The sequence below is a fragment of the Asparagus officinalis genome, chromosome 4, assembly GCF_001876935.1.
Source record: "Asparagus officinalis chromosome 4, Aspof.V1, whole genome shotgun sequence".
Classification (NCBI taxonomy): Eukaryota; Viridiplantae; Streptophyta; class Magnoliopsida; order Asparagales; family Asparagaceae; genus Asparagus; species Asparagus officinalis.
In genome coordinates this window covers 146322695-146348294 of record NC_033797.1, presented here as the reverse complement: position 1 = coordinate 146348294, position 25600 = coordinate 146322695, and the positions used below count along the sequence as shown (strand labels likewise).

The 25600-nt window shown below is 38.3% G+C and overlaps 1 protein-coding gene across 1 annotated transcript in view; it reads left to right on the top strand.

Moving 5' to 3' along the window:
• Positions 1694 to 25600, top strand: part of LOC109839675 (SH3 domain-containing protein 2-like) — a 32625-nt gene continuing 8718 nt past the window's right edge. The window contains exons 1-3 of the mRNA XM_020408192.1: positions 1694 to 1759; positions 1810 to 1976; positions 23222 to 23323. Coding sequence (XP_020263781.1) covers positions 1705 to 1759; positions 1810 to 1976; positions 23222 to 23323 — 324 coding nt within the window. The 5' untranslated portion in view covers positions 1694 to 1704. The remainder of the gene's footprint in view (positions 1760 to 1809; positions 1977 to 23221; positions 23324 to 25600) is intronic.

Below are 25600 nucleotides of genomic sequence, written 5' to 3'. Positions count from 1 at the left end.
CCCCCCCCCCCCCTCCCCTCCTCCTCTCTCCTTCTTATCATGCTGCTATGAAGGTGCATATGATTCTCTATAACCAATTAATCATGCTGTCATTTAAAATTCAGTGTAGATCGAGGCGGTGCTCCGTAGATGGTTGAATCATATGCTCGGTCGCTTATGCATTTTCACTGCAAATAATATTGCTAATGATAGCAATCCAAATACACTTTTAGGCTTCCCGCGTCTGATATCTTCGCTGCAGGGGTTTACGATATCCCATTTCTTAGCGATAAGAAGGGGATACTTATGCCGTTATGTTTCCATAAAAGACAAGATAATGACATAAAAGCCCACAACAAGTTCTTACAGTAACTGTAAAATTTCATATGTACACAAATTAACAGCGCAACACATTCAACCATGCACAAATAAAAGAACAAATTGATGTGAAGACTGCTTGATCGGGATTATCTATCGTCTCTCTGGCATACGTGCATTCCCAGTCTTGCAAATACCTAGTTTGATTACCACATCGTTATCCTCTTGCTATGCTTGTTGCGTAAGCTCAAGTTATCCCTCGTCGTCGCAGAAAACATAAACCTGTTTTCTTTCAAAGGATCTCTCTAATTGGTACAAAACCCTGACATGTCTACTAGTCAACTTATATCTAGTACTGCCCTAGCTACCATGCTTGCATCGACGTTGACAATTAACTAAATAAAAACCCAACTCCACCAGGATCTCATGGAAGTGACAAAAACTTGGAAGGATGAGGTGGCTAGACCACCTCAAATCCCGTAGGGAGTATGAGATATCTCACAGCAATTCCTGTCCTATCTGAAATTTCTGCACCTTATATACCATGCCTAATCGAGCATGACAATGATCTACCTGAATTCAGATCCTCTAGCCGGAGCTGTAAAACAAAGATACTAATCGTAACGGAAATCTTTCTAACTATGTTCACTCTTCCACCATGAATTATAACTCTGATTCCCTAAATATGTAGTTTATCCTTACTGAATCACCAATGACTCGTTGACTTCACTCAAGAGCTATCGTTCTTGTATGGCTGGTTCTGGTCCTCTCATGGCCAATGATTGCCAGATTTGAATAAGTTACTGCCATAGACTTTTGTCTGATGTAGCTGACAACACTCTCCTTGGACCCCCGTCTCATGATTAACGACTCCATTTTTTCCTTCTTCTTCCATCACATATATTGCATGAAAGTGTCTGTGCAATCCATGCACAAGAAGAAGAGGGGAAAAGTTGGAGAGTCATGGCATGAAAGTCCAACTGGACTGGAGTTTCCTAGACCACAGATAATTAGAATGTTGGGAGGGGCCAAAACCTACACATCATCTAACGCATAATAGTATGCAAAATGTTTGCGTTGTCTTCTTTTTCGGATTTGACCCACTTCAGTGCAGGAGACCTTCACCTTCTTTAGGTCAATGACCTTTCCAGACACGTCATAATCATCACCGGAAGAAATTTAGGGGTCGATTTTGATATCCATGTACTGTTTTGCCGGCATTGCAGGCTGTTCGCAAACAGCTATATGGAAGTTCAGATAGTCTAATTACTGCTCGGGAGGAACTTCAACACCATCAGAAATTAGGTTAGTCAAATAGCTACTTTTTTCTCTCCATTTGGGGTTTTGTTGCTTATCGTTTTGTTCAAACTAATATATAGTTTCTTTTTTCAGAATTTTCAAAGAGATATGGTTCGTGGTGTGGAAGGATACATCGCCATTGGATCGAAACAAGTTGAAATAGGTTAGTCGGTCAAACTTTTCCCCCCATATACTTGAAAAATGAATACCCAGAGTTGTACTCTGCAGGTCACAAATTATCAGAAGATAGTATGAAATTTGGCGTTGATGAAACTTGCACCAGCAGCAATGCTTTGTCAAAAGCTGCTTTAAGTTATGCGAAAGGTCGTGCTCTAATTCAAAACGAACATGGAATTCTATTGAAAGCCCTTGGTTCTCAGGTCTGATAAATATCAATGTTCCTCTTCTAAATCTGTTATTGAAGCTATAACTACAAATGAAAGGTATCAAATAATTGTAATTATATGTCCCCACTTACCCTGAAGTACATTCATTATCATTGTACCTTTTTGTTTTCAAACCTCACATGGGCTGCTGCAGCAGTGCAGCAGCCCATGTTTTCTTTATTTTTTCAAAAGTGATGGGCCCCACCGAAGAAAAATTTGGATGTGGTGGCCCACATGCATAGTAAAATATATTATTTTATTAATGCATAGTATTTTTCCAAATACTATAAATAGACCTCAAATGCTTAAGGAAAATTCATTCCAAAAACAACAATCAATATTTACAGATATATATATTGTAGAATAGCTAGTGCTCGTAGGAACAGTGTCTAGACCGAGAAGGTCTTATAGATCGAGGAGATCTTTGTCTGATAGATCGAGGAGATCTTTGCCTTATAGATCGAGGAGATCTTTGTCTGATAGACCGAGGAGATCTTTGCCTTATAGATCGAGGAGATCTTGACAGTACTGGGTCGATGCACATCAGAGTACTGGACTACTGTTTCTGGAAACAATTTGGCCTTGGGATCCTTGCACCGGAGTAGGCTAAATAATGATTTAACCACTGCGTTTTACAAACGCACAGCAGCTGAGTTGAAAATTTTAAATTACTACACTTCAGTTTTCTGTTCAGTTTTTGCTGTTATATATCTGTATTATTCCAGATTTATCCACAAGCACCAACAATCTTAAAGCATTATTTTAATCTAGCATGGATCCTGCGAGGACTCTTGGAGTGGATTGTCTTGAGTTAGAGAACTTTGACGGTTCTAAATTTAATGCATGGCATCGGAAAGTAATCTTCGGATGTAACTCATGAAAATATACTATGTGGTTTCTGAGGAGAAACCTGACCCTGAAGAAGATTCTGAATCTGAAGCCTCTTGGACTAGAGATGATCATTTCTACAAAAGTTATTTTCTTAACTATCTGGCCGATCATTTGACAGATGCTTACACCAACAAGCCTTCTGCAAAGGAAATCTGGAATGCTCTGGAGGACCAGTACAAGGATGAGGAGAAGCTGTCCAAATCTCATATCATTGATAAGTTTCTGGACTTAAAGTTTGAATATGACACTGAGGTTTTGCCTCAAGTTAAAGAGCTTGAAAAACTTGATATGAAGCTGAAGGATGAAAATATTAATCTTTGTCAAACCTTCATCTCTGGTGCAATTGTTAACAAGCTTCCTCCATCTTGGATGTTATTCTCTACTGATATTCAAAGAAGTAAAAGGCAGGTGACTCTATCTGATTTGAAGAGGTTCATTCGGATCGAGGACGAGACTCGGACTCGCACGAAGACTGAGCTCCTTGCTATTTGAAGAGGTTCATTCGGATCGAGGACGAGACTCGGACTCGCACGAAGACTGAGCTCCTTGCTAAGCAGAAGGCGTCTGCTAACATAGATCGAGGACGAGACTCGGACTCGCACGAAGACTGAGCTCCTTGCTAAGCAGAAGGCGTCTGCTAACATAGTGGCTGCTAACTCTGAAAAGGGTAATAATTCATCTTTCAACAAGAAGGAAAAGTTCTTTAACAAAAGAAAGAACCAAAATCCAAAGAACCTGAACGTTCAGAAGAAGGAGTTCAAGAAGAGCGGCAAATGCTTCAATTGTGGGAAACAATGACATTTTGCCAAGGACTGCAAAGCACCAAAGAAAGAAACTACACATAATGTTAATCAAGTTGATGATTGTGTGACTATGCTCTTTCGGGTAACAACTCCTAACAACATCTCTGGTTGATGGTTAGATACATGTGCTACTTGTCATGTCTGCTCTAACAGAAATCTATTCTCTTCTTATGTTGCTACTAAAGAATACGTATCAATGACTGATCATTCTGTGGTTCCTGTTCTTGGAACTGGGACTGTGGTACTGACTCTCTCTTCAGAGAAGACTCTCACATTGAAGGATGTGAAACATGTTCCTTCGATTACCAAAAACTTAGTCTCTGAAAGCCTGCTATGTGATGAAGGTATGAGGCTAGATTTTTTAGGAGGTAAGGTTGTATTATCCTTTAAAAAATATATTTTGGTAATACATATCGTACTGATGACATGAATAAAATCAGTACTATTGCACCCAACTTGGTTATAAATAAAGTATTCTATTCTGCTTACTCGACTATATTATGGCATAATAGGCTAGGACATGAAAATTATAGAAAACTGTCTAGCATGGAGAAGTTAGGATTACTTCCAAAATATGAGGGTAACAAACCTGAGAAGTGTGAAGTTTGCACGCAAGTAAAGCTGACGAGGAAGCCATTTTCAAGTGTCACGAGAAGCACCAACCCGTTAGATCTAATTCATTCAGATACTTGTGACTTCAAGAGCTTCGTCACTCGTGGCGGCAAGAAGTACTTCATCACATTCATTGACGATCATTCTCACTTCTGTCATGTTTACCTGTTAAAATCTAAAGATGAAGCATTCAACAAGTTTGTCGAGTTTCGGACTCGAGTGAAGAAGCAGCTTGGACTGCAGGTGAAAAAACTCAGGAGCGATAGAGGAGGAGAGTACCGATCTAAGGAGTCGGAAGTATACTTCAAGGAGCATGGAATAATTACTGAAACTACTACTCTGTATTCTCCATAATCTAATGGGATTGTAAAAAGAAAGAATCACACACTGACCGAGATGGTGAATTTGATGCTAATCACATCTGGTCTTCCTACCTGCTATTGGGGAGAGCCTTTGCTGATGGCAAACTGGATTCTAAACAGAGTACCCTACTCTAAAACTGATAGTACTTCTCATCAGTTATGGTTGGGATATCTAGACAATTTGAATAATCTCAAAGTGTGGGGGTGTCTCGCATATGTTCAAAATCCAGATATCAGAAGACCTATGCTCGGACCAAAGGCTAACAAATGTGTGTTTCTTGGCTTCGCTAAAGATAGCAATGCTTGCAGGTTCCTGGACCTTTGAACCAACTCCATCATTGAATCTCAAGATGCAAAATTCTTTGAGGATAAGTTTATCAAAGATAAAGGCTTATTGCTCAAAGATACAGCAAAGAATGCTAGTACGTCAGATGCACCAGAGGAGCCAGTTTCACAAGAAACTAAAATCGTCAATGATGAAGGAGTTATCGAACCATCTTTCAAGCATACCAGGATACAAAAAGATTTTGGAGATGACTTTATTACCTATAATGTGGAAGGAGACCCATAGACTTTTCAAGAAGTAATGCAGTCAACAGACATTCTTCTGTGGAAAGAAGCTATAGATGATAAGATGGATTCATTGATCCAAAATCGTACTTGGAAGCTGGTAGATGTACCTGAAGGTCCAAGGCCTATTAGTTGTAAGTGGATCTTCAAGAAGAAGTTCTGTCCTGATGGTACTACTGAAAAGTACAAAATAAGACTAGTGGTGAAAGGATTCTCTCAGAAAGAAGATATAGATTTCTTTGATATCTATGCACCAGTTTGCAGAATCACTACCATCAGAGTGCTTATCACATGGGCGGCGATTAACAAGTTTTTCATACATCAGATGGATGTGAAGATTGTCTTTCTTAATGGACCTCTCACAAAAGAGATCTATATGGAGAAACCAGAAGGACTTGATGCTCCAGCTGGTAAGGTTTGTAAACTTGTTAAGTCTTTATATGGACTTAAGAAGACATCAAAACTCTGGCATGAGAAGTTCGATGGGGTTGTTTGCAATAATGGGTATCAAGTCAGTGAATCTGATAAGTGCCTATACATCAAGGTCGCTGAAGGAAAGGTGGTGGACATCTGCCTCTACGTGGATGATATTCTCATCATTAGGAGTGATTTGGAGATAATAATATCTACTAAAAAATTTCTTTCAGCACAGTTAAGCATGAAGGACCTTAGAACTACGGACGTGATTCTCAGAATTAAAATCATATACTCTGAAGAGGGTATTGGATTGTCCTAATCTTATTATGTTGAGAGCATGCTAAAAAAGTATGGTTACAACGACTTGCCAGAACTATCAGTGTCATACGATTACAACAAGAAGCTTCGACCAAACACTGGAAGACCAGTAGAGAAGCTAAGGTACTCAAAGATCATTCGGAGTCTTATGTACACGATAAGCTACACAAGACCAGATATAACATTCACTGTAGGAATACTTAGTAGGTTCACAAGCAATCCTGGAAAGCTTCATTGGGATGCTGTCCAGAGATTGATGAGTTACTTAAAAGGAACTACACGTCTGGGCCTATTCTATACTGGATATCCAGGTATAATCGAAGGCTATTTAGATACGAGCTGGTACTCAGAATCAGATGAGTGCAGGTCTACTGGAGGTTTTGTCTTCACTATGAGTGGAGCTGCCGTCTCGTGGAAGTTAAAGAAGCAGACCATGATTGCACAGTCATCAATAGACTCTGAGTTCTTCACGCTCTGTGCTGCAGGAGATGAAGCTGAATGGCTCAGTTATTTTCTCCGAGACCTTCCATTGACGAAATTGCAAGGCGTAATTACTATCTATTTTGATAATCAAGTGATGAATGTTGTGGTAGCGAACTCGTTGTTCAATGGAAAAAAGCAGACCATTCGTCTGAAGCATAGCTATTTGAGAGAGCTCATTTGTCAAGGAATCATCTTTGTGATTAACGTCTGACCTTCAGAGAATGTGGCTGATCCTTTGACTAAGGGTCTGAAAAAGGATATAGTCGAAATGACGCCTGCTGGAATGGGTCTCAAAATTTTGTAAGTCTAACAAATACTTACTATGTTTATTAAATTATTAGTTCAAAGCTTATGCTACTATTAATAAGATAATTGGTTCAAAAGTCAAGTAAGATTTGCAAAAGTTGGTAGTCTTACAAATACTTACCATTTAATAAGATAATTGGTTCAAAAGTCAAGTAAGATTTGCAAAAGTTGGTAGTCTTACAAATACTTACCATTTACATCAAGTTATTAGTTCAAAGATTTGCAAAAGTTGGTAGTCTTACAAATACTTACCATTTACATCAAGTTATTAGTTCAAAGCTTATGGTACTAATGACAAGATAAATGGTTCAAAAGTTAAGTAAGATTTATAAAGGGAGAGTTCAAGTTTTCTTTGATTAGTCGGTGTCTAAGGCAAGGTTTGAGGGTTATGTAACGTGCTCCGCAAGGAACGAGGTACTTAATTGATCTTTGATCAACCTCTAATATTACCTGACCGAACTACCCGAGTAAAACTTTAATCTTTTCACCAAAACCCTATCATGTATAGGGGATGGCTGTTAAACCTTAATGAGTCCAAAGCATTTCGGATGTGGGGTGTTAGATAGGAAACACACCTAAAGGACTCACCTAGAATCCTATTATGAGAGAGGATGGCTCTTAAGCCTTAATGAGTTCAAAGCATTTCGGATGCGGGATGTTTGATTGGAAACATGCCAAAAGAACTCACCTATGCAAAGGTGGAGATTTGGCCGTCTCCTATGGTGTCTTATGGAAAGATACCTAGAGCCCTAGCAGAAACCAGGACATGCATATGGCCATAAATGTGCAAAGGCAAAGGCAAGGTAAAGACAAAGATAAAGGCAAGTGTAGTTCAAAGTGAAAACTGCCACATATAAGTTTGATCTTGTGTGATCGCTGGATTTTTAGACATATGCTGGTTCAAGTCTCTGCGACACCATGCATCTATCTTTTATTCAGTTGGTCGTCCTTGTGAAATCTTCCTTATGCACAACGATTGAAACGACGGCACCGTTACACGATACTAGTTTTAAAAAAATTGTGGGGGATTATTGAATATTTTTTCAAATCTCACATGGGCTGCTATAGCAACCCATGTTTTCTTTATTTTTTCAAAAGCGATGTGCCCCACTGAAGAAAAATTTGGATGTGGGGCCCACATGCATAGTAAAATATATTATTTTATTAGTGCATAGTATTTTCCCAAATACTATAAATTGACCTCAAATCCTTAAGGAAAATTCATTCCAAAAACAATAATCAATATATACAGATATATATGTTGTAGAATAGTTAGTGCTCATAAGAACAGTGCCTAGACCGAGAAGGTTTTATAGATCGAGGAGATATTTGCCTGATAGATCGAGGAGATTTTTGTCTTATAGATCAAGGAGATCTTTGCCTGATAGACCGAGGAGATCTTTACCTTATAGATCGAGGAGATCTTGACAGTACTGGGTCGGTACACACCAGAGTACTGGACTGTTGTTCCTGGAAGTAATTTGGCCTTAGGATCCTTGCACCGGAGTAGGCCAAATAATGTTTTAAGTACAGCGATTTACAAACACACAGCAGCTGAGTTGAAAAATTTTAAATTACTGCACTTTAGTTTTCTGTTCAGTTTTTACTGTTATATATCTGTATTATTCCAGATTTAACCATAGGCGCCAACACCTTTTAGCATTTTGTTTTAGATTTCTATGCTCTTCAACTAATATTATGCATGTCATCACCTCTCTTAGTAGTTTTTCATGTGGCAGCCTCTAGGATATCATCTCCTTTTCCTATTAACTTTGGGGTTGAATTGCTTCGGTTCCATGTTTGTTAAAGTAAGAGAGAGAGAGAGTCTTGGGTAAATTTCCTTTGAATTGAATATTGAGTGTGTACATATATATATATAAGTAGAGTAGGGTAAGGTTTGTCCTCATAGCTAATGTGGGACTAAACCCACTACTAACACAATATTATCAACAACCGCCCTCAAACTCATGTTGGATCAAACAAAGTGAGTTTGCGTATAAGAAACTGGAATTGATGAACGTGTAAGGCCTTTGTAAAGAAATCTGCAAGCTCATCACCGGATGGTACATGAGGAAGTAGAATTGTCTTGTACTTGATAACATGTTGATGGACAAAATGAGTGTTGATCTCAATATGTTTGGTCCTCTCATGAAATACTAGCTTATTAGCAATTTGGATGACACTCTTATTATCACAATAGAGGAGTAGGAGTCGTAAAAGAAATACTAAAATCACTGAGAAGACGACGAAGATGAATAATCTCTTTAGCTGTTGTGGACATTACATGATACTCTGCTTCGGTGTTGGAAAAATAAAAAACATCTTGTTTCTTACTCCACCAGAAAATAAGGGAATTATCAAGAAATATACAATAACCTATGGTAAACTTTCTGGTAGTGAGATCACTAGCCTAATCAGCATCAGAATATGCACAAAGCTCTCACTTGGATGTAGCAGGAAATAGAAGAGAGCGAGTGCTAGTACCCTAGAGATACTGAAGAATCTGTAATAAGACAGCATAGTGTACAGAACATGGGGCACTAACAAATTGACTGACAATGCCAACAGCATGAGAGATATCTAGTTGAGACATGTACAGATAGACCAAATGGCCAATTAGATGTCGGTATTAGGTAGGATCAGATAGAGGCTCGCCATCAGTAGAGCGAAATTTGATAGTCTGTTGGAGTAGAGTATCGATAGCTACATCGTCAGTTAGCTCAGCATGATCTAGAATATCTGAGAGATACTTCTATTGAGACAGTAGTACACCCTGTGGGCCCGGAGAAATTTCTAGACTAAGAAAATATCGAAGAGATCCAAGATCCTTCATATGGAACTATTGTTGTAATTAAGATTTTGCAAACTGTATATCAGCGGTATCATCACCTGTAATGATCATATTATCTATATAAAGGAGTAATAAAACTCTGTCACATAATGTCATACGAACAAACAGAGAAGCATCTTGATGACTCTCCATAAAGCTTGACTTGAACACAACATCGCAAAAATACTCAAACCAAACACGAGGTGCCTGCTTGAGACCATAAACAGCACTCAGAAGGAGACATACGTGTCCCAAAGGAATATTAGACCCAGGAGGCGGTTGCATATATACTGTCTCAGATAAAGAACTATGGAGAAAAGCATTCTTAAAATCCATCTGGTATAAGGGCTAACGATGAGCAGCAGCAACCACAAGTAGAGTACGAACAATGGGCATCTGAGCAACAGGAGCAAAGGTCTCCTCATAATCAATACCTTGTTGCTGAGTAAAACCTCAAGCTACTAAATGAGCTTTCCGGCGTTCAATGGTGCCATCAAGACAATCCTTGACCTTGTAAACCTATTTATTGCTAGCAAGAGAGATTCCTAGGGTATAGGGAACAACATCTCAGGTATGTGTTTGTTTAAAGGCCTAAAATTTCTCAGCCATAGCCTATCGCCACTCTAAAAATTGAACTGTCTCTTGAAAGGACTTTGGCTCAACGGTAGTATGAATGACAACAAGAAAGTTATGAAAGATAGGTGAATAGGAAGTAACCGAAGCATACCGAGCAGGCATGACATGTGGACGTTTTCCTCGACGAAGAGCAAGAGGAACCTCAGGCAGGGGAGATGTTGGCACAGGTGCATGGAGATCAATAGTATTTTCTAAAGTGGGTGTCGTGTCTAAGGGATAAGGATCAGATGGTGTAAGAGAAAGCTCGGGTGAGGAAGAGTCAACAGAAGGAGATGGAGAGATGTTAGGAAGATTTTGAAAGGAAAACTGAGGTGAAGAAGTGGGTGATGCAGCTGACGGGGAAGCATGATCAGTAGAGTGGGAGAAATTAAAGTCATCAGAAATAGAATAATATAGAGAATCCTCTTCGAACCGAACGTGACGAGATATATGAACTTGACGAGTTGTGGGATCATAACAACGATAACCTCGATATTCTAAACTAATTCCTAAATAAACACAAGAAATAGCTCTGGGAGATAATTTATCACGTTTGTGAGATGGCAGAAGAACGAAATTGTTTGCTTTGGGAACAATTTTCTTTGTTGCTTCCATTAAATCATTTAAAAGAAACAAAAGAATAAGCTTTACACATGTATTTCTTTTCTTTACAAAGAAAACAAAATCGTGCTCCTTAGTAACACACAAGAAACTCCTATATAGTAGCATCTGCTTGTGTGAGATTCTTTACCTGTGCCGGGGATGCGTTATCCGTAGACCACCAAGCAATATTTCCAAATCGGATACGAAGAAGGCTTGAAGTTAATATTTTGACGGGGAAACAAGAACAGAAGTAAGTGTCTTAGCAAGGTAAGACAAGTACTCTTCTCAAGATCAAGTCTAAGTTTGAACTCAAGAAAACACTAAAAGACTCTTGAGAATGTTAGGGAGTGGATGAAGAACTCTCTCTTGCTCTCAAAGTTTGCTAAATGCCCGCTTGGTTCTGCTTGATTACGCCTTGGTATCTTACACAAGTGTGTAGGAGGGTATATATAGTAGTGGAGAGCCATAACCGTCAAAAAGAATGCAAACAGCCTCTTGGACACTGTCTCATGCTTACGAGATAGTGTCCACTGTCTCGGACAAAGGAGACAGTTTCTACTATCTCGGCCAAAGCATACAGTGCCAGGTGGCTTTGTAACTGCTGTCCCACTACTTAACATGCATTAAATGCCACACTTTTCATGGATAGTGGGCGTGTTTTTAGGATGTAATTGCCCATCCATATTAATAAACTTCCTCACGTGGTTATGGAGCTAAGTGTACCTCACAAAACACTCTAAAAACTTAGGAGGTTGTCTCAAGGTTGGTGAGACAGTCAACACTGTCTCGTGTATGCGAGACAGTTCACACTATCTCGCATATGTGAGAGAGTGGATACTGTCTCACCAATAGTAAGACAATTCTCAGTCTCTTTGGGTTGTCGTTTTGTGTTCTCATTTGCTTCCCTTTATGTTGGAAGGTTTTCTCTAACCTAGATGATGACATTCTTCATCTTCTCTCTAACTTGAGCTGAGTTTGGGACCTATAGGTAATTTTTGATGCCTATAGAAAAGCGACAACCAAAAAAGCGGACCAGATCATAATGGGGAGGATGAGTATAAACACAACTAAGGCGAGTAGCACCGGAAAGAGAGCTAGATGGAGTGATATTAATAGCATGAGTAGTAGTGAGAATGGCCTCAACCTATAAACAACGAGAAACAGAGTAAGAAATGAGCATGGATCGAGTGGTATCGAGGATATGATGATCTTTACGTTCAGCATAAGTGTAGGGACATAACTATTTAAAGATAGTCCCATGAGAGGATGATAGAGCGCATGGTAGATGATAGGTATTCCTTGGCACAGTCAGAATAAAAAACTTTAATACAAGATTGTCATTTAGTAAAAATCATAGCAGTGAAGGCTTGATAAATAGTAAGTATGTCAGAGCAATTCTTAAGTAGGTAAACCCATGTAAAATAAGAGAAATCGTTAATAAAACTAACATAATATAAGTAGCCAGATGTAGTAGGCAGAAGAACTGGCCCCCAAATATCAGAATGTATTAAATCAAATAAAGCAGTGGATACAGATGTACTTATTTTAAATGGTAAAGTAGTAAATTTAGCCAATTTACAACCAGTACATGACTCAATACTAGAACTAGATGATACGAGACCAAGTACTCCAGACTGAATAAGACTCTCTAGCCTTTCATTAGACATATGACCAAGTCGTCTATGCCACAAATTGACAGGAAGCGAGGTAGAGGGTTTTGACGAATAAACAGAAGTAATAAGAGAACGTGGACGTATGGACTCTAGAAGGTGAAGATATTCCAAAAAATATAGCTCGTGCCTCCTACGACCCACGCCAACCATCTTTCCCGTCTGTGGATCCTGTATGAGACAAGTATAAGAAGAAAATGAGACCAGCAGGCCAACCATACATAAAGAGCTAATAGAAATTAAATTCAAACACAACTAAGAATCCACATAGATAGGACCAAGTGTTAGATGACCAGATAAATTATTTTGTGGGGTAATAGAGCTATATTGAGTGATAGAGAATGGTTGTTCGATAGCTGTGTAGATAGGGAGAAGAGAAGATGAAGTGAAGACAGAGGATAAAAGTGAGGCATTACAAGTCATATAAAAGGAACAGCCAGAGTCAAAAATCCAAAGATCATTCATACTAAAGACCGAAGGGTTAGCTGAAGAACCAGTAAAATGCATACTAGAGAGTTGTGCAGCGGATGTAGAGGTGATATGCTAAAAAGCATCAAATTGGCGGCAAAGACCTTCAATAGTTTGAATAGTAGAGTGTGAAGTGGTATAAGGTATAGCATTGGCCAACAATCCTGGTGTACGAGAGGGTTGAGACTGAGGGGGTCACCGATCACGACCAGTACCTGATGAACGTAACTCAGGATGAAGCTTGAAGCATGTTTCAATACGGTGTCCTTCCTTCTTGTAATATTTGCAAAAGACCTTAAATCGAGCCTGTGGAGAGGGAGCCTATTGAGAAATATGATTCATAATAGGAGCAATGACAGATACAGACAGGATAGTCTCGAGTGAAGAGGTAGGAGTGTATGTTAACAATTTGAGTCACGCTATCTGTTGTGTGTCTCATAAGCAGTGAGAGCTTCCATAACTGAGGCCAAAATCAAAAATAGAGGCTGTTGAAGTAGTTGATCAGCCATAGTTGAATATTCAGGATGGGGTTAAAATAGTTGATGCACCTCATACCGCTCGTACCATGCTAGCCAGTCTTCATATGTGGAATCACATCCAGAAAGCATGGAGCGTAACTCTATCCAAAAAGCTTGAATTTTTCCAAAACGAGACTGCAGAGAGGAACTACCTTTGCGTTGTAGAGCAACGCATTGTAGAAGATATGTCTCCCGTGCACCAGAACACTTAGTGAAATACTCAGTGAGGTGAGTCCACATGGCCCGAGTAGAGGGAAGTGAACCAATTTCGACAGTGAGACCGGAGCCAACACAACGAGTAAGATAATCCATGACACGAAATTCCTCCAACTGCTAGTCCGAACTCTCCTTGACATAGAGAGCATGAGTGGTCTGAAGATCGATATCACCGCTGCCAGATATAACAGTACTGGATGAAGCAATAATGCTGAAGGATAGTGGAACCGGTCCTGTACTAGTGAGATGATCAAGTAGACTAACGTCACGCAAGGCATTGGTGATAATGGTGGGCCACCCTGCCCAGTCACTTTGATCATTGAGGGGTAGAGGTCATTGAGGGGTAAGGGTGGTTTAGGAATCTTCTCTGAATGAGCAATAATAGCAAACCGAAGTTTAAGATAACAATCTTTGAATGAAAAAATCCGAAGGTTAGAATAGAACCCGAAGGTTAAAATAGAACCAAGGTTCAAAAATAGGAACGCCGAGAGATTAGATAATGGAACCCGAGGTTATAATGATATAATATTATATAATATATATATATATATATATATAATATATATATATATATATATATATATATATATATATTATATATATAATATTATATATATATATATATATATATATATATATATATATATATATATATATATATATATATATATATATATATATATATATATATTATATTATATATATATATATTATATATATATATATATATATATATATATATATATATAGTATATTATATAATATATATATATATATATATATATATATATATATAAGGTCATATAAATCTCAATAAAATCTCCAATTAAATAGCTCTCAATTAGTGGAGATCGTGTCAAAAAATCACGACGACAATTTGGGGACAGAGATCGCGGTGGCCAGTCAGATCTCCAGCGACGAAAATTACAGGATTGAGCAGATCTCCACCGAGATCTGTGATAGTGACAGCGACAGACTCGTCGACAATGGCAGCGGCCGAGATTTCCTAGGCGACTGAGATCGGCGACTTAGAAGGGAAAATTTTATTTATTTGGAAAAATTTTATTATTTGGGAAACCCTAAACCATAATCTGATACCATGTTAAAATAAGAGAGAGAGAGAGAGAGAGAGAGAGAGAGAGAGAGAGAGAGTATTAGGTAAATTTTTCTTGAATTGAATATTGAGTGTGTACATATAGAGGTTTGTCCTCATAACTAATGTAAGACTAAACCCACTACTAACACAATATTATTAACAATGTTATTTTGGTGATTTCCCGGTTACTAGTGCCGTCAGTTGCATCCGCAGATTCTACTTTTGTTTAATCAGTTTCTATGATTTCTTACTATATTTTTTGAGAACTCTTATTTTATTTGAGCATCATCCTTCAATCACAACATACTCTGTTGATTTACCTGTTAAATGTACTTCCAACAAAAGTTGAAGAGCCAAACATCTGCAGATGATCCATCAAGTCAACGTTAGCATAAGTAAAAGCCTCTCTGGTTACTGATCTGGAGGTCTATCCACTTATGATCACTTTGTGTACATACTTCCTCTGTATCTACTTTCTTTGAAATACTAATAGAATTAAATCAACATCTAAGGGTGCCTTTTCTCCTCAATTTCCTACTGGATTCTCATCCAATCTTTATTAGAAGCCGGTACTTAATCCAAGGTCCAACTAGTATCCAAATGAAGGAATTGTGTCCTATAATCGAATGTGCAATTACTAATTATGGATGTGACATTTAATGGAGATTTACAATCCGGTTATTTTAGGTAGTCATAGTGCTTTGCTAGAAGCCAACTATGATTTATGGACTTTATGTTATAAAGTTCATTGCTCTTATAATTGGGTCCTACGAGGTCACACCCTAAGAGTTTATGGACTGGATATATTGGGAGAATTATTATATAAAGTATATAATATAAAGTTATATAAGATATAACTTCAAAATAGAGTTTATTAATAATAAGGAGTTATTGTTAAATAAAGGATAAATTTATTTATAAATGTTATAAAAGATAATATTTAATTATAGAATTAAATATGACTTTAATTAGTGGATTATATTTAATTATAGAACTAAATATGACTTTAATTTGTGGATTATAAATAAGAGTGGTTTTTCTTTTAGAAAATCCAATCCAATTCCACTTTCTCTATATACGTGAAAGTGTTACTACTTTCTCTCCCAAAAAACCTTTCATCTTCAACCTAGCAGTTGATTTCTAAGGATCCAGATCTTTGCTCGGGTGGATCAACTAGAGGAGTTTTCAAGTGAGACTCTTAATCTCTCCATTAGAGAAGGCTTTGAACACGCATCAAGAGGTAATCGTTTTTCCTTTTTCTTAATCCAATTGATTTATGCAATAGATCCTTCGTTTAGATGTTAGGAAAACGTTTCCTGCAATTCCGCTTAGAGCATCTAAAGTTTCTACAGCATAACTCCATCTCATTGAGTAGTCAAAGAAGCTCGTCATCCTCCCACAAGGTAATTGGACCAATAGACTCCTTCACCGCTCGTTCTCCCAAGGAGATTACCCAAATAGTAGCAAAGGAAAAACAACCAACGAAGGACGCCAAGCTTAAAAAGAAGAAAAGTGAGGATGTATTATAATACATCTCTAAATAGTTCAATGAAGCTGGCATTCCATTTCATACTGCCACGCTTTCCTCTTTCCATCAAATGTTAAAAGCTACTGGCTTGTTTGGAAGTCATTTGCAAGCTCCATCATGTATGAACTGAGTGAGACATATTTACAAAAAGACTTGTGTTGTCAATGGTTGTTCGATAATGACTGATGCATGGAGTGATCGGAAGTCTAGAAACATCATGAACATAGTTGTACATTCTGTTGGGAGGGTTTGTTTTTTTGTCTTCACATGATGCATCAGCCGATAAGCATGATGCTCAGTATATCTGTGCCTTTGTAGACAAGGCTATTGATCAGATAAGGGAGACAAATGTGGTACAAATAATCATTGATGGAGCTTCAAATAATATGGCGGCTTCTAAGTTGTTGGTCGAGAAGAGGCCAAATATATTTTGGACGACTTGTGCTGCACACATAGTGAATTTGATGTTGTCCGGTATAGCTAAGATAAAACACATTCGTAATGCCATTATAATGGGGAGGAGTGTATCAATGTTCTTATATAATCACACCAAGCCTCTTCAATTATTTAGGGAGTTTACTAAGGGTAATCTTGTGAGACAGGGAGTTATGAGGTTTGCTACAGTGTTCCTTTCTCTACAGTCATTAAGAGATCATAAGAAAGAGATGAGACAAATGTTTATTTCTGACCAATGGACAGATTGTAGCCTTTCAAGAACATCTGTGGGCAAAAAGGTATATTTTAAATTAAATTTTTTAATTGTATTCATTTGATCATTTATATTTCATTGATTGGATTTATTTGTATGTTTGTAGGTTGCGTTAGTACGCTCAAGTTTCATCTAAGATAGGATCTTGGAATTATTTTACTCACAAGGGACAATATTATATTGAGTAGAATATGCAATAACTTGTTATTTAGAACATGTCTAAAATAAAGTTTTTGCATTTCAAGCATAATTTATCTGCATATTTCAATTTCTGTTTTGTAGTTACTATGTCTACTGAACACCTCAAATTCACGCTCCGCTCAATTGTTGAGAAAAACAAGTTGAACGACACCAATTTTCTTGATTGGGAACGAAATCTGAGAATTATTCTCAGGTCTGAGGACCAAGAGGATGTCCTAGAAACACCCATCCCAGAGCTGATTGTCAACTCATCTGATGAGGATAAGGCACGTCACAAAACAATATGCGAGAGGTCAAGGAATGTTACTTGCCTCATGCTGGATGCCATGGAACCGGGTCTTCAATAGAGGTTTGAGGATCAGGATGCCTATATAATTATGAGAAATCTTAGAGATCTCTTTAAGGAGCAGGCCAGGATTGAGAGGTATGAGACCCTTAAGTCCATATTGCAAAGCAAGCTCGAAAAGGGGAAACCAGTGGGGCCACATGTTTTCCACATGATAGGCCTGTTTGACAGGATGGCTCGACTTGGGAACTCCTACAATGTTGAGATGGCTACAGATATGATCCTGTATTCCTTACATGATGGATTTGCCAATTTCAGGCAGATGTATCACATGGGAGCCATGGGTAAGACCCTCAATGAGCTGCATGCTATGCTCAAAACTGCTGAGCAAAATGTCTTGGTTGAACCTAGGAAGGATGTTCTTATGGTCAACAAAGGGAAAGGGTTTAAGAAAGGGCCACAGAAGAAGCAACAGTCTCAAGGGAAGGGCAAGACAGTTGTTCCACCTAAGGGAAACACACCTAAAATAAAGGTGGCTGCTGAGCATGACTGCTTCTACTGCAAGGCTAAGGGGCACTGGAAGAGAAACTGCCCCAAATATCTGGAAGATAAGAAGAGGGGTGCCTCTGCTTCAGGTATTTGCGTCATTGAAATCTTATCAACTAACTCCAATTCTTGGGTATTAGATACCGGTTGTGGTTCTCACATTATTTCGAATGTGCAGGGACTACGAAATAGGAGACGGTTGCAGAAGGGTGAGATAGATCTTCGCGTTGGAAATGGAGCAAGAGTTGCTGCACTTGCCATTGGAGATTATAGTCTACCGCTACCTTCTGGCTTGGTTTTAGAACTTTATAATTGTTATTTTGTTCCTTCTATTACTAAGAATTTGATTTCAATTTCAGTTTTGAACCTTGAGGGTTATAATTTTGTCATTAAGGATTGTTTTTCTATTTTTAAGAATGACATCTTTTATGCTCAAGCCCATATGAATAATAGTGGATTATACATATTGGATCTCAAATCTGAAGTTTATAACGTTGATACAAAACGGCAAAAGTCGAATGACATAAGTGAAGCCAATCTATGGCATTGTCGCCTAGGCCACATTAGCATTAAACGCATGAAGGAACTCCAAACAGTTGGTAGCCTAAAGTCATTTGATTTAGAATCATTTGAAACATGTGAATCATGTCTAATGGGTAAGATGACAAGGTCACCTTTCAAAGGTACAAGTGAAAGGACTACTGAGCTCTTAGCTCTCATACATACCGATGTGTGTGGACCTATGAGCATAGAAGCTAGGAGAGGCTATCGATACTTCATTACATTTACTGATGATTTTAGTAGATACGGGTATATCTACCTAATGAAACATAAATCTGAGTCTTTTGAAAAGTTCAAAGAATTTCAGCATGAAGTTGAGACACAAACAGGCAAGAAGATAAAGGCACTTCGATCAGATCGAGGGGGTGAATATCTGAGCCAAGAATTCGACCATCATTTGAGGAGTTGTGGTATTCTAACACAACTGACTCCACCAGGTACACCACAACTGAATGGTGTGTCTGAGAGGAGAAACAGGACATTGTTAGACATGGTCCGCTCAATGATGAGTTTTGCTGATCTTCCTACATCCTTTTGGGGTTATGCCCTCACTACCGCTGCGTTCACACTAAACAGGACTCCGTCCCGATCAGTTGACAAGACACCACATGAGATATGGTTTGGGAAGCCTCCCAGCTTGTCATTTCTGAAGGTTTGGGGATGCGAGGCTTATGTAAAGCGTTTACTATCTGATAAGCTCGCACCCAAATCAGACAAATGCTTCTTTATAGGTTACCCCAAGGAAACGAGGGGTTATTATTTCTACAATCCCGTTGAGAACAAGGTGTTTGTTGCTCGGGATAGTGTCTTTTTGGAAAAGGATTTCTTTTCCAAGAAGTCAAGTGGGAGAAATGTTTAGCTTGATGAGATTCAACTTGAGCAACAAACCCTACAGCATGAGGACATAGAAGATGTCACAGAGGAACTTGATTTTGGAGGCGTACCTTCTCAAAGGGAAACCACCCATATTCAAGATGCAATTCCTCAGGTAGATGAAGCACCCGAGGTCCCACATACTGATGTGGTCAATCCTCCTGCTAAAGTCTCTCCAGCTGTTGGACCACTTTGGAGATCAAACAGGCCAAGGCGGCAACCTAGACGATATGAGGATTTCGTCTTGAATGCTAGCATTGACGTTCTACTTTTAGAGAATGATGAGCCTGCTACCTATAAACAAGCAATGGCGAACCCCGACTCCGAAAAATGGCTTGAAGCCATAAAATCCGAAATGGACTCCATGTCTGAGAATCAAGTATGGGACTTAATAGATTTGCCTGATAGGGTAAAACCCATTGGATGCAAATGGGTCTTCAAGATCAAGACAGACAATGATGGAAATGTTTCTGTCTACAAGGCAAGATTAGTTGCCAAAGGATTTAGACAAGTTCATGGTATTGACTATGATGAAACGTTCTCACCGGTTGTTATGATCAGGTCCATTAGGATAATCCTAGCAATTGCCGCTTATTATGATTATGAGATATGGCAAATGGATGTCAAGACCGCTTTTCTAAATGGATATTTAGAAGAAAATGTATACATGATGCAACCAGAAGGTTTTGAGGATCCAGAGAATCCTAGGAAAGTATGCAAGCTTAAGAAGTCTATCTATGGACTTAAGCAAGCATCCAGGAGTTGGAATCTTCGTTTTGATGAAGTGGTCAAAAAGTTTGATTTCATCAGATGCGAAGAAGAGCCATGTGTTTACAAGAAGTTTAGTGGGAGCAAAGTGGCCTTCCTGGTTCTATATGTGGATGACATATTACTCATTGGAAATGATATTCCTATGCTGGAGACAGTCAAGGAATGGCTTAAGAAGTATTTCTCAATGAAGGATCTAGGAGAGGCAGAGTACATATTAGGCATTAAGATCTATAGAGATAGGTCTAAGAGGCTTATTGGTCTAAGTCAAGGAACTTATATAGATAAGGTCCTTGCTAGATTTAATATGGTGAATTCTAAGAAAGGATTCCTTCCTATGCAACATGGCTTACGTCTCAGTAAAAGCCAGTGTCCTAAAACACCAGGTGAAATTGAGAAAATGAGTAGGATTCCCTATGCCTCAGCCATAGGATCCATCATGTATGCTATGACTTGTACTCGCCCAGATGTTGCGCACGCTTTGAGTATGTGCAGCAGATACCAATCAAACCCTGGAGAGGCACATTGGTGTGCAACCAAGAACATTCTAAAGTACTTGAGAAGAACTAAGGATAATGCCTTAGTGTATGGAGGTGATGACGAGCTGATCGTCAAGGGCTACACTGATGCGAGTTTCCAGACAGATAAAGATGATTTTGAATCTCAGTCTGGATATGTCTTCATTCTGAATGGAGGAGCCGTCAGTTGGAAGAGCTCAAAGCAAGGGACAATAGCAGATTCTACAACGGAAGCAGAGTACATTGCTGCTAGTGAAGCAGCTAAGGAGGCGGTATGGATTAGACAGGTAATAGCTGAGCTCGGTGTTGTTCCTAGCACTTCTAGAGCAATTGACGTCTATTGTGACAACAATGGCGCCATTGCTCAAGCCAAGGAACCTAGCTCTAGCTCCAGATCTAGACACGTCCAACGAAAGTACCACTTGATCAGACACTATGTTGATAGAGGAGACGTGAGGATGTGCAAAGTGCACACTGACGACAACATTGCAGATCCTTTGACCAAGCCCTTGCCTAGGCCCAAGCATGATAGTCACACTCGGGCCAAAGGGCTCAGACACATTGGAGAAATATTTTGAAATATTTTCGTTATTACAGACATTTATGCTTGATTTATATATATGAGTATCATATTATTATTTAATCACTGCTTGGGATTAGATAAAGTATCCGAATAATTTAATAATTATCAAATGGGCTCATCAAAACTGTTTTGGTAAATGAAACCCCATTAAGTGAACTGATATTATAAAATTATTAGTTGTTCATGGTCTGAGTCATTAACTAGGATACAAATGACTTAATTCAAGACCATATTGTGAGATTGATTGATAACACCGGGTTTCATGTGTTATAGGGACATGGAGATGTCTAATCGATTACATAGGTATGTATGGTGATACATATCAGACAGACCTATCATAGAACTCTTCGGGTTCTTTCTGCAGAGTTCTAGGATTATTCATGATTAGTGAGTTCCTTAGACATGAGTATGATATAGTCATCATTTGACTGCTGGTATGTCTTTGACGCTGCTAAACGCTGACCGTAACAGGCAGTTATAAAAGTAGTGATTGGGATTGCCAAAAGTTGAGTGGGAGATATAGTCTTACAAGATTGAATATGTCCTCCTATTCCATGTATACCATGATACATTTGGAAAGGAACGGTGTCTCGGCCACTTGAAGAGTGAGAACTGTGAAAAACGCATGGCCATGCTCAGATGGATTATTAGTAATCATTTGTACTGACAGTTCGATCTCAAGAGTTCAAGAAACATATTTGGCGATAAAGATGAGTTTCATCATATAGTCAAATAAGACATTAAGTGACAAAGGAATTTTAACATTGCACACTTGTTTCAAGGACAAGTGGGAGATTGAAGGAATTGTGTCCTTTAATCGAATGTGCAATTACTAATTTATGGATGTGACATTTAATGGAGATTTACAATCCGGTTATTTTAGGTAGTCATAGTGCTTTGCTAGAAGCCAACTATGATTTATGGACTTTATGTTATAAAGTTCATTGCTATTATAATTGGGTCCTACGAGGTCACACCCTAAGAATTTATGGACTGGATATATTGGGAGAATTATTATATAAAATATATAATATAAAGTTATATAAGATATAACTTCAAAATAGAGTTTATTAATAATAAGGAGTTATTGTTAAATAAAGGATAAATTTATTTATAAATGTTATAAAAGATAATATTTAATTATAGAATTAAATATGACTTTAATTAGTGGATTATATTTAATTATAGAATTAAATATGACTTTAATTTGTGGATTATAAATAAGAGTGGTTTTTCTTTTAGAAAATCCAATCCAATTCCACTTTCTCTATATACGTGAAAGTGTTACTACTTTCTCTCCCAAAACCTTTCATCTTCAACCTAGCAGTTGATTTCTAAGGATCCAGATCTTTGCTCGGGTGGGTCAACTAGAGGAGTTTTCAAGTGAGACTCTTAATCTCTCCATTAGAGAAGGCTTTGAACACGCATTAAGAGGTAATCATTTTTCCTTTTTCTTAATCCAATTGATTTATGCAATAGATCCTTCGTTTAGATGTTAGGAAAACGTTTCCTGCAATTCCGCTTAGAGCATCTAAAGTTTCTACACCAAAAGTATTGGATAACTTCGTTTGAGGAATGCCAGATCTAGGAAAGCTATAAGAAGATACAATGATTTGTGGACATGGACATTCAAAAAGCCATTTAAAGTCATAAATTACGATTTGGCCCTCGGAAGTTAATGTAAAGAGGAACAAAATTGGAATGTGGCTCCACTTTGTTTTATTTCTTATTAAGAAATTGAGAAGTTAATAAAAAGTACGGAAAGTGGAAGCATGCCACATCAGTTATTTGGTCCCTTTTGCTTTCTCAAAATTCAAATTATCTTATTTCACGCTTCTTATAGAAGTTTTTTACTGACTGATGCTATCTTTAATACTCGTATCTCAAGGTTTCTGAGCCATTAAAATCAATGATAGTTGGAGCTCGTTTGGAGGATGCTCGACTACTTGCCAAGCGCTATGACAAAATGCGACAAGAAATGGAAGCTCAGGTTATTCTCTTCGAGATCATCTAATTTCAACTCTACGAGGTTAACAGTTACACCTCTCTATGAGGTTAACATTCAAAACATTTATTCCATGAAAAGGCAACTATCCTATTATGATTTGACACAAACCTATATGTGTCATGGCACCAAATTTTTCTATAACACTAATACTTGGAAATGTATGTCTGTATGTATGTTGCTACATGTGAATATGCGCCCGTTTTCCAAATAGATCCATAGTTAACATATATAGAGATATATATTTAACATATATAGTGATATATATTTTAAAATAATTCATATATGTAAGAACTTTATGTTGTGCTCTGATACCACTTGCTGGGATTCGAGGAAATCCACGCAAACGCCAAGAGAATGTCACACAAGATCAAAAATAACGGTACAAACACAAACAAACCAACTTTACGTGGTTCGGCAAGTTGCCTACGTCCACGGGGCAAGAAGAGGATGAGTTTTCACTATTAGAGAGAGTACAAATAGAGATTACAAAATCACTCAAAAACCTCACAAATTAATCTCTCAAACAAAGCTCTCAAATCTCTCACCAAATCTCCCTAACATACAGCTCAGAAGTCTCTCAAATTCCCCTTTACTTATTTTCTCTTCTAAAACATTTCATATATATAGAAATCCTAAAACGAAAAACATACTAGGAATTCTAAAACCAAAATCAAAATAGATTAGGAATCCTAATAACTTGTTACCAAAACAGATTAGGAATTCCAATAACCTGTTACCAAAGCAGATTAGGAATCCTAATATTTAGTTACCAAAATAAATTAGAAAACATATTAGGAACCTGCTATCCAACAATTCTCCACCTCGGCGAAGTGTTTTCAAAACTGAGCCGACACCAATACCAATCAAACGTCCCACTTGTTGCGTCCAGTACAAAGTGGAACAAATCCATGACAACGGACTCAATCTTCAACAAGTCAAGACCCAAACGAGAATGCGAACAAACTCTAAATGTCGGTATCAACTCACCTAACCGGCTACATCATAACTGACTGCCTACATATTCTCTTGCCCAAGGAATCAAACCTCACGTATTTCACCCAATGGCCTCCAAAGGCCCTCAATCAACTAGAAGGATTATCAATCCTTCACGATCATCACCAACAAATTTACAGCTGATAACTCACCCACTAGCCTCAAAGTGAAACGAACCAAACACCTCCACCTGAGGTAAACCAGCATCCATAGCCAAATCCAAACTGTGTCCACCAGCTGCACTCGAATCCTGATCCTCAATATCATCATCTGCATCCACATCAACATGATTCTGAATCTGTGTCACCTCAGCTGGAATCCTAAACGATACAGAATGATCTGGAGAACGTGAAGTAATCTCCACCCAACGTGGAGTAGCATCACTCTCCACTTGCTGTGATATCCCAATAATCTGTCCAACATTCTCCACCTGCTGAGAGTCAAATATAGGAATACTACTGAAAACAATATCAGAGTCCCATACCTGGTAATCAAACATGCCTCTGAATCCCAATTGTGCACTTGGATCAAACTTCACATCCTCGATGTGATAATATGTTGAGCATCCAAATATCCAAAGCAACCCAAAATCTGAAACAGCTCCACCAGATCCAAATACTCCAAATGCAATAGACGACAACCTATAAATAAGATGGCTCCAATATGTTAAAGCCACATCACCAAAACTCCTCTACAAACCACTGCTCGACATCAAACACCGATCCTCCTCCAACAAGGAACAACTCATCAAATCTGCCATTTCATCTTGTTGCCCCAATGTTTTCTTTTCAATAAAGTGTCTCAAACTGCCTACCAAAATCAGAATGAAGTATTACCTTTCTGCCTATAAACTTCTTTCACCTGTTGTTGACTATTAGGACTTCACTCTAACGGGACTTGGTTGCAACCTACAAATGCCTAGAACAGTCTTCAACATAGGATACCAAATACCTATTACCTCCTAATGATGCATCCTTGGAAGGTTCCCAAATGCCTACGTGAACACCACCTAGAAGACCATTCGCTCAATGAATAGAAGTGCCAAACTCCACATTAGTCTTCTTGCTCACACCAACATGTTCACAGGACTTCAATCTATAGGTCAAGACACCTCTCACCAATCCATGCACGGTATCAACACTCGAATATCACAGCCATCTTCCTCAAAGCACCAACAAATCAATGCAGAACAAACTAAAAGAAATAGATCTAAACTGTGAGAAAGGTAGAATTTTTTCCGCCAACTGAAACCCTAAAAAGATCCTC